General features: G+C 47.5%; 1 protein-coding gene across 1 annotated transcript; it reads left to right on the top strand.

Moving 5' to 3' along the window:
* Window positions 1-2,889: 2,889 nt before the first annotated feature.
* EDB93DRAFT_1229775 (uncharacterized protein) lies at window positions 2,890-6,718 on the top strand. Its single transcript, XM_041451270.1, has 6 exons — window positions 2,890-3,391; window positions 3,456-3,695; window positions 3,757-3,815; window positions 3,864-4,487; window positions 4,542-4,673; window positions 4,722-6,718. The coding sequence occupies exons 1-6, from the start codon at window positions 3,295-3,297 to the stop codon at window positions 6,237-6,239; spliced, it is 2,670 nt and encodes an 889-aa protein (XP_041305477.1). The 5' UTR covers window positions 2,890-3,294; the 3' UTR covers window positions 6,240-6,718.
* Window positions 6,719-11,082: the final 4,364 nt, after the last annotated feature.

Raw genomic sequence — 11,082 nt, 5'->3', positions numbered from 1 at the left:
AATACATTGATGATTCTCTGACTTGCGATGAATGAGCAACGATATCCATCCAATGAGTTATCGTTGCCAACGAGCATAAAATGAGGATCCTGCATCGGAAAATTAGCTGAAATGGCATATGCAACCAGGACATACGGCTCCCACCTATTTCCAAGTCTCAACAAAGGTACATATACAACAGTCAGATAAAGCGAGGATGTATGCGCTCCAAAACACTAGCGTCTGCGAATTTGATCGACCACCGTTATACCAACGACCGACAACATCCAAGTTCTGCGCAGTGAGAGCGCAACTTGAAGTCACCCATCATATGGCAGCGAGAAAAAGCAAAGGCTGATTGAATGATATGTAAGCATGTTTCCTGCAAAGATCACAAGCAAACTATGAGAAGGCTGTACACTTCGGATGAGCACGAGGACGCGTGGAGCTGACTCACAAACAAGGGCAGCGCTGCACGTATGCAAAATGCAAACAACGGTAGATATATGCAATGGCAGCAAATACGAAACACTGCAAGCGCTATCGCAATGTGGAATTGTCACTGAAGTCGTCACCACACTCGCTGCTGACTCTGCTCTCATCGCACTCATCGGATACCGATTGCGGTGAACCAATACACCCAACAGAGCACCCTATTAACTTGTGAGCTTTTCAGAACATTTTTGGGTCAATCATAGCTACCGACACTTGTCAGGTCCGTCCTTGCATGATTCCTAAGCCAAAGAAACATTACCCTGATCCCCGCTTGATACTCCAGATACTGTTGCCAAAAATTACAATTCAGATAGCCCCCAAAGAATATTTTAGCGTTAAGGTAGTTTGTGACGGGAGAGATGGAGGGGCAGCATGCATGGCGATGAGAAATGGCGGAAGGGAATGGTGAATGAGCTAAACAAGGTGTTTCGCCTCCTCATCACTTGCACTCAGCCACGTGGGTAATAACGGTCACACATCAAGCCACAACCGGCTGTTCACAAGTTTGCCCGAGACAACCAGTCTCGGACAGTCTCATATCATATTTCCTAGCCAATATTATCGTCTTTCTGGCTAAGGCTGCTCGCTGCAAAAACGAATATGCAGGTTGAAGTACTTTCGGGTTTAAGTCGATCTAGTCCGAAACTGTTTTAGTGGTAACTTACTGGCAGCCGACCAGTGAGGCTTACCCACAGTGCATCATGATTCTAGGACCAGAAGAAGTTCTTTTTGTGCACGGAATCCATGCCCTCAAGGAGACGGGCTCGAGACATCCAGTTTATGCCAGAATCTGACGCACAATCACTCTGGCAGTTTCAAAAGGGCGTGATGGCTATTCATCGAGATAGTTATCCAGCGCAATTTGCACCTGGACTAAAGCAGTTTTACTCAAGATGCCTCAGTGTGAAGCCCAGTTTCTTCCGTTCTGTCAATCGTGCGTTTTCACATCAGCTATCCACATCGAGTTGACCGCTAGCACCAATTTGTTTTAGAACCCACCGTTCGTATGGTAGAAATGACTCGTGGTCAAAGTCGTCCCAGGCAATGTTGGTTCGTAAGCTCTTAGGTTATTGAGTGTCACTAATCGACAGTAGCAGATTTGTGATTGACGCTGTGTCCTCGATGATGCGGCCCGTCCTTGGTATCGTTGAGTGTTTTATTGAATTACTATTGACCTTTTCTTGCTTTCAGAAATCTACCTATTATGCTTCGGAGCCATGAACCTTCGCCGAAAGTACTGCTTGACAGGCATATAACAGGCCATCACATACTGGCGTATAGCCTGGACTGCATCACAGCAGATGCGTCGCACTGGTTATGAGGGCAGTTTAAGTTTGTCTCGAGTAGTGCGGCTTTGCACGTGGATAAGCATTCTTTTGCATCCTTCCCGGAATCGGGCCATAAGACCACTCTTCTCGCGGGGTTTAAGGCGTACTCCGTCTGAATCTCGTCAGTCAAGGAAAGTTTGATCAACCTGCGCATCAGTGCGGTGATCTATTGCCACTTCTGGGAGCAGCTAATCAGATGACATTCAAAGCTGTGGCTTCGGGACAAATTGTGCCCCGGAGGTCCGTGACGGTCGGAAGTCAAGCCGTTTCGCTGGCAGTTGCAAAAATTTCAAGCTCTGGGTGGAGTTAATGTAGCTCAGCCACATTTCACGACCATTCAGATCGACGGCCTCAGTATAGACTTGGCATAACATGATCATGACATTGTGGGGATCACCCTCGTGCCGAAAAGTTGGTTCGGAGGCGCATCTTTCTATATGTACTCGTGGTGTGTCTTTCCTTTGGGTTATGATTTGGACGCTAATACAGAACCTTTATTATGATTTAAGATGTAGTACTCACGTATCATGTTGTGCAACACGATATGCCGCTGGAAAGACACCACTACTAGCCGAGAATCAACACACCCTGCAGGCCTATGAGAAGCAGTACTGCAGTGGCACTGATGTTACTCATTTCCTCGGTGCTTCACTAGAAGCGTGATGTACACAGTGATGTAAGTACTTGTGCTACAGCCTGGAGCGATGTTTGTAAATGACCTTGGAAATCCAGAACGGCACTTTCACCCTACTGATCAATGGTGATATGTAAAGCCGGGACATGTTAATCGTTCACAAGACTGGGCTGCGGCGTGCGGACATAGTGATAGATAATAGGGGGAGAAAGTTGTGAGTGCCTGTGCACTTCGACTGATCCAAAGTATCTGTTGCAGATAACCGCCGAATTGGGTACTCTTGGCTTTGACTTTTGTGACTAATATTCCATGGGGTAGTTCCGCAATCATCGCACAACGCTACAATGTTCTTGTAATTTCTTGTAGTGCATATCAGGGTCCGAGCTTAAGCTTATTCGACAGTGCTAAAGAATTCTAATGACTCAGAAATGTTATAAACTTGTGACACCAAAATATCGCCTCCCTGATTGTGTATCAGTTGGCTTATAGTACAGTACTAGTGACTGCACGGAATGACGACATGCCACCAAATGAACGGGAAGTTTAAGACACGTGCTCCAATGTGAAGTGAGGGCATATCGAGTCAGCGCAGTACCTCGGATTCGCCGCTGACGGTCTATTTGAAATTCACACTCTCAAAATTAATAGGATATACTTCATTCAGTCTCGAGTTTCCCTGGAAGAAGTTCTTGGAGCTGGCAGTTCATCACAGGAATCAGAGCAGCAGCATGTCACAGCCTCGGATATTCCTGTTCACACTTCCAAAGGATCATGGGTTTCAGCACAGGAAGCCCGGGCGTCAAACTCCAATTATAAAATCACCAAGGTGTTATCTCCACCTTATCTCGTCACTTTAATATGGACAGACACGTAGGAATTATACATCACTCTCCGGACAAAGGTCTCTTGCATTTGCCGCTCCAAGAGGTCGATGTGAGAGTATGGATGGTCGACAGTGCGTATATCCCTCGCTGTACAGGTAAAAAGCACTAATCAGCACGCCACTTTCCTTGTAATAGTTTCTGCGAGGGTTGTGCTCTCTCAAGTGTTTGAGAACATGTCGGATAGCCCTACCAGCCGGGCCAAATATGTATTCCCTCTTCCAGCGAGTGCTGCTGCTTGTGCTTTTGAGCTCGAGTATGCCGATGGCCGTGTTATTGTTGGTGTCGCGAAGGAAAAGTCAGAAGCCGCACAAGCTTTCCAGAGTGCAGTAGATGCGGGAAAAACAGCAGGACTTGTAGAATGGGTGACGGACGATAGTATGACTAACACGTTTCGATGATACTGGACGAGCGCTGATTTTTATCAACCTTACTCCAGTATTCACGATCTCAATTGGCTCGATTCCCGCTCGACAGAGGGTCACAGCAAGATTGACGGTGAGTGCACTCTCTTGTTGTTGAATACTTTTTCTGATAGACGAACAGTTTGTAATGGATCTTTTGGACGAAGGAAGACGGGACCAAGTCCGTCTACAGCTTCCAATCGCTATTGCCGAACGATACGGCCAGACTCCAGCGGCCATGCTTGATGCGTCTACAACCAATGAAAACACCTGCGTCAAAATCGCTGTGGATATTCAGACCAGTGATAAGATACAGGAGATACGCAGTCCTACTCACCCGACGATTATTCACAAACGCTACAAGTCACGCACTGGGAGAAAGTCTGAACGACGGATGTGTGTAACTTGGTCGTCCACGACGTTCCTCGACAAAGATTTCGTACTGACAGTCCATGCTCTTGGGCTCGATAAGCCTCGGTGTTTCGCAGAGGTCGATCCCCAGGATCGTGATACCATTGCTATGCAGCTCTCTTTCGTACCGAAGTTCAAAATTCCTCCCCTGGATTCGCAAGAGTACATTTTCGTCATCGATCGCAGCGGAAGCATGAGCGGAGCCCCAATGGAGACAGCTAAGCGCACACTGGAAATGCTCCTTCACCTTTTGCCGGATTCACAGACAACTTTCAATATTTTCAGCTTTGGAAGCAAAGTGGACGGTCTGTGGAACAAAAGTGCACTGTTTAATGAGGTGGAAATGCGTCGTGCGGTAAGAAAATTTGGTCACTATTTAGAGCAGCTAGCTAATGAGTGATGTGCACAGATTTCGAGCGTACAAGGCATGAAAGCCAACTACGGAGGGACGGAAATTGCGGATGCCCTTCAGTTCGCTCTCGCGTCACGTAACCCCGACCGCCCCACTGCTATGTTTGTCCTCACTGACGGCGATATACATGTGCGTGTGATGACTTAGCCATAACTATTCGATCTAACGACAAATTAGGCTTCCGCAAGTCTTGACCCATTCACGGTTGTCTCCAGAGCTGTGAAAGGCTGCAAGGCCAATGCACAATTGAGAGTATTTACTCTTGGGATTGGTGAAAATGTTTCATCCGACTTGTGCGAGCGTCTTGCTCGTGAGGGTGGAGGCATATGTCTGTTTGCTGTCCAAGCCGAGGACATTACAGGGAAATGCGCGATGCTTCTTAATGCTGGTCGGACACGCGAGATCGAGAGTGTCATAGTTGATTGGCATGGTTTGGGGAGCCCACCAGCTGTCAATTTTTCACCCTTGAATCACCATCATCCGCTTCCGCCCAGCGTTGTGCAGCTAGAACCTCCTCCTTCGATGCAGCAAGGGCCGCCCAAAATCACAAGTATATTCCCTGGAATGCGCCTTAATGTTTTTGCGATCACAACTTTTAGTTCGATTCCTCGCGAAATCAGATTGCTTGCGAAGATCAAAGATTCTGGAGAAGTCATTGACGATCTCGTTCCCGTCACGACAGTGAAACCATTCAAGGACGAGTGGTCGTCCATTCCACTCCTCCATACTTTAGCTGCACGACAACTCGTGAAGGACTTAGCCGAGGGCAGGGCGCCCCTTCCCAAACCCATTGCACCTGCTTCGGATGAGGACATTCGAAAAGCGGCAATCGTTCGCCTAGGGCTTGATTATCAACTTGTCAGCCAGTACACATCCTTTTTTGCTGTAGAGTCTGGGCATGAAACAGCAAGGAAGCTGCGCCGGTCAACGTCATGGCAAAAGTCTCGGCGGCAGCATGACCATGCTAGTGCTGCTGATAATCTTGCTGACAAAGGTGCTCCAGGAATAGATGTGTCCACTGTGCAGACGGTTTTGGACAGCTTGTCCCAAGCGGTTTACGCTGTGTTCAACTACTTTTTCTCTGATCCTCCCCCCACAACTCGAAGACGTCAGACGCGGCTTCCCGGCACGTATTATTCCGCTGCACAGTCCCGCTCGGGATCACCATCCATTCAGAGTGCATATTCATCTCGACACTCAAGCACGGACACGTTCTCTACATTAAGCTCATTGGAAGGCTCTTCCACGAGTTCTCGATGGTCTTACTCTCGGCCATCCAGTCCTGTGCCTCCCCCAGAAGATCCAATCGAGCGTGTACCATCGCCAGTCTTCAATGTCACGCCACGAGTACAACATGCAGCACCTCCGCACGTTGCACAACCGGTTCCCAAGGAAGCGCACGCCATCATCTCGCTGCAGGAGTTCGACGGCTCTTTCACGCCGTCGCCTGAATTGGGAGCGCTTGTGGGCGTTGATATATTGGCTAAAGCAGTAGAACTGCAGGTCGACGGGAATATATGGGCGACTGCAGTTGTCGTTGCATACCTGAAGCATCATCTGGGTGAGCAACAGGATTTGTTGGATGCGTTGATGAACAAGACTCTCGAGTATGTTTATGGAAGGGGTGCGAATTTGCTCGTTGGACGTGATTTTTGGGACTTGGTGAGAATTGCGGGGCAGTCGGTGGGTTCGTGATTAGTTCGTTTCCTGACTCCCATGATAAGTGGGAGGGTTTGATCTCTGATATATGTATTCTCTACCTCGATTGGTTCATCCTATGATGTCCCGATGAGCATTGACAATGCTGTCAGACATCATGCCCACCCGCTTCAGCATGAATGAACAGATCAAACCAGTTATCGAATTCTCATGATTGAAACAACGATCGTTTGACGAGCGCAACTGAGACGATTGTTGTTGCATGCAACGACTTGTTCATTCTTTACTTTGGAGTGACTCATGCTATTTGTTATTACTGTTTGGACCATAACGCACGAAGTGGAATATGACAACTTGGTTACTGTCTTATTTGGTGTGTTTACCCTCCATGTATGTGATGCAGGAGGATGAAACGGCGGTGCTCACGAATCTCGAACCTAATATAACCTGTCACCTCTATTGTCCAACTGATTCAGTATTTATTTTCATATTACTATCGCCAGGGCATGTAGCACAAGAATATGATATTTTGATTCTATCCGAACATGGAAAAATGCCTTCATTGGGTCCGATCTTGTTTTCTGCCACCGTAAATTTCTCGACATAAGTATTTGCAACATGAAGGCCACGACACGACACTTTATATCAGCTAGGCTGACATCAGTTTCTGTAATCCAATCAAGTAATTGGACATTCCAAGCACCAATAGCATTTTGTGCGGTGGTCCAACTTTGGTCCGGTCTGTGTGCAATTTCTGGTTTACTGACGTGTCAGCCATCTTCTGCACCGATGCTAATTGAAGTAGAAACATAACTTAACTTACCGTAGTTCACAGTCGCGACAAGGCACTCAAAGATTGTTATTCACACACAAATATAAGCTACCATGCCAGTGAGTTGCTTGCTTAAATTCAAGACACAATTATACACTCACAGTGGTGCCCACGCCGGCCTGGGCCGTGCATGTCTGCCCTTTGCAGCATTTTTCATAGTTGCACACTGAAGGACAGTCGGTATCATCCGAGTCAATGTTGAGACTGGCAGATACTGATGCTACCAAAGCAAAAACAACAGCGAGGACAGAGGAGATATGCATTATTTGTGAGATTGTGATATGGGTTCGAATTGATCTGAATGATATAGTAGTAAGACAGATGTTTATACCATTTACTGGATATTATTCTGCAGGGTCCGGGTGACGCGGGAAGAAACTATCCGTCATGATGTGGAGTTCCTCTTCGAAGATGCAACTAGTGAATGCTCAGGGCTACGTCCCTTTCCTTTCGTGTGGCTCATGTTTCATAATACTGATACATACATTTCATGCGCCGTCTTTAACATATCATATCTTGCAGTGTACCCACATTAGGTCTGCAGGCACATTTCTTCCAAATCAATGAGCCGTCGATTCCTGATTCATATTCATCCAGTGATTAGGCACGTTCACAATGGCTTTTTTAAGCCGTTTTTTTCGTGTTCCTGTAGAAAATGGGTAGTTTTCCAATGGATTGCTTTAGTTCGTCGTTTCTGCATGAGCGACACACCACGATCAGAATGTAAAATTTGGTGTAATCCGAGCCACGGCGACAGACCCATGGCTGCGAAGGAGTTGATGCAGGCACGCCTCGCCAGTGCGGAGGAATCTGCAATGGCTGAAGTCAACAAGAGCCGCCGTCCTCCGAAATCCCGCACCAAGCCCACTGCTGCCTGCTCGGAAATGAAGACCTTTGATCCTCACACATCGGCGGTTTCGGAGTTTGACGCAGCGGTGATTCACATCAGGGTTACGACCCAGTCATGGGATGATCAGGAACCACGCCTCCTTGGTTAGTTCCACGAGAGGGCCCATCGTGTTGTTGCGAAGCATTTTGAGAAGGCGTGAGGAGGAAATGTCAGAGGAGTAGGATATGGGGCCCTGTGTAAGACGAGCAGGTAGCGTTGGGAGAAGGTATAGACTTTTGTTTGGAAGTGGTGGATGTAAAGGGTGAATGCGATGGAAATGACGCTAAGGGTGGTTCCGGAACTGGACGCGCGTGCATCACGCTTGTGAGTAAGTGATCTAAAAAAACAGTATAGCAGCACACCCTGAATATCAGAACTTGAAGCATCGAGAGTCTGTAACGCTCGAAGACGAAGTTCCTTCCCCATTTCACCCCAAACCCACCCCCAGCGAGCATCGAGACCTCCCCGGGTTCAGACCCGCAGCTTCGTCAGCATTTCTTCGGACGTTTCCTGAACCACCATAAAAAATTGCAGTAACATCGCAATCGGCTGCAAGTGCAGGATTTGGCCGGTCGCATGAGGTCTTTACAGATAAGTCACAGACTGTTAGCATAGTCTCTGGAGGTAGGGGCCGGTAAACCGTTGTCGCTACGCGTGTAACTCTTATCAGTACGTTCGTATGGCTATTGCTGTGATTGATAATGACCACAAATCAACCCGGCGATGCAGACACGAATGATACAGGCATTTTTTTTTTTGGGATGACCTACCTGGACTACTTTCGTTCCGGTGGTTACCAGGTAGCGAGTGGAAGCATATATTCGTATCGATAATCGGTTGTCTTTAGCTGCAGTGGATCTATTATAAAGCTTTAGTGCTGCTACTCACAGATGCTTTCATGAGTCCTGTGCATGCGACTCTGGCATGACGAGGATCCCATGTCGCTCGCTCGAGCCTCGAAGTTACAGTAAGTTTTTGCTTGACGGGTGCACTCAACGATATAGCGAACTGCTGGCCAAGAATACATTAAGGACAGGACAAGTCTAAAGCCAGAATCACCTGAAGACGTTCCTAGTTTCTTAGCTAGCCAGTCCGTCGACTTTTACATGCGCTCGCTGCTTGCAATGCTTGGAGATTACATAGTGGATGCGTCCGAGTCATTCCGGATCATGTACCAATCGGACTTCCCCGACTCCACGTCAGTGGAGAGGGTTCTCTTGGACAGAAACGTTCAAACGCCTGCAAACGCACCCGTGGGAATGGGAAAAACTTGTGGCGCTTAGTCAGTGGGAAAAGCTTTTGTTCTCGTTCTGTCACAAGTTGACAGAAATTGTCCATCGTGTTATTTATGGTTCCGGTGGACAGTAGTACTTACACCCTGGGCCGGTATGCCAAGGCTGCCGGGGATCACAACACTGGAATCCCGTACATTCGCAAATCATCGACTCAGCTACACTTTCCTTGACTTTCTGTTGTACGTACTCGGCCTCTCAGGCTGTAACTCCCTTCGAATCCTTGGTTGTGCAACAATCGTATGCCCCCACATCCTGTCTTCGTTGTTTATCGATAATGACTCATGTTCCGCAATATATTGTTCACTGTTCCTTGACTCGTGCTCGAGCTCCCTCATGCTTAATAATATGTCCCTCTCACCATAGGGTTATACTATGTGCGCATTGTGCGCATGAACCTATTTTGGGACTGACTGAATGCACTACTCATGCGCACATGTGCATATGCGCATGAACCACCTATTTTGGGACTGAATGCACTACTCATGCGCACATGTGGGCATGCACATGAACCAATTTGGGGGAATCAAATGCACTACTCATGCACACATGCCCATGTGTGCACGCGCATGAACCAATTTTGGGACACACAACTCATGTGCATGCGCATGAGGCAGTGCGCATGCGCACCAGACACTGTGTATGCGCATGCGCATGCGCACCAGACACTGCGTATGCGCATGAGGCAGTGCGCATGCGCATGAGGAACTGCGCATGCGCATGAGGTAGTGCGCATGCGCACCAGACACTGCGTATGCGCATGAGGCGGTGCGCATGCGCATGAGGAACTGCGCATGCGCATGAGGCAGTGCGCATGCGCATGAGGCAGTGTGCATGCGCACCAGACACTGCGTATGCGCACCAGACACTGCATATGCGCATGCGCATGCGCACCAGACACTACGTATGCGCATGAGGCAGTGCGCATGCGCATGAGGCAGTGCGCATGTGCATGCTTCACAATAAGTTCTTGTTTATATTGTTGCTTGCTTTTGGCTGTTTCTGGATCCATGGAGGTAGCTTCACCATGACTTTTGAATTGCTTCAAGCCATTCCGTACTTTGAAGTGAGCCAACCAACCATCACGTAAGTTGAGGTGCTCATCCTTTGGAATACCCACCAGGTCTGCAAATCTTGTCCATTTATGATGCAAGACCTCACCAGTCAGAAGGAGGGTTATCTAACATTGCCTTCGATACCCAAAGGTCTATACACCCTATGGCTATATATTATATATAACACATCATATTTTCTTGTTCTTGTGGGTGTTCCATTGGATGCAATACATCACTGGGATTCCATTGCACTCATTTTTAAGGAATTTGGTGGTCGGAAACATGAGTTATGGTCATTTTACTGTTTGCAAGCTGATGCTGCTGAACCGCCACATTAGAACAGCACAACCCTGCTAAATGGACATAGTATCTTATAGCTATGGCTCTATATGTATCACAGTCATGTAAATACATGTTTTCACACTAATTTTACAATATTTCCATAAATTATCTATTGATATAGGAGGAGGAGGAGGAGGAGGAGGAGGAGGTGTACAGCACCACAAAAAATTATTGATGGTTTAAAACATGGTCCATCATCTTCTGTGACCTTCAAAACGGTAGGGAGAACCTTGATTGGGTGTTTACTGATGTCTAAGATCTCTGGCATCAGACCACCCCCCAATCACTGGATGTATCTGACTCACCATACCACAAAAAATTCCTGGTGTTTCAAAGCTTGGTCTATCATCTTCTGTGACCTTTAGAATGGTGGGGAGAACCTTGATTGTATGTTTGCTGATGTCTAAGATCTTTGGCATCAGACCACCCCCAACTATTGGGTGTATCTGACCCACCACACCACAAAAAA

This window comes from Suillus bovinus (assembly GCF_016758785.1).
Source record: "Suillus bovinus strain UH-Sbo-P2 chromosome Unknown EDB93scaffold_47, whole genome shotgun sequence".
Lineage (NCBI taxonomy): Eukaryota > Fungi > Basidiomycota > Agaricomycetes > Boletales > Suillaceae > Suillus > Suillus bovinus.
This window is presented reverse-complemented; position numbering and strand designations above follow the sequence as displayed.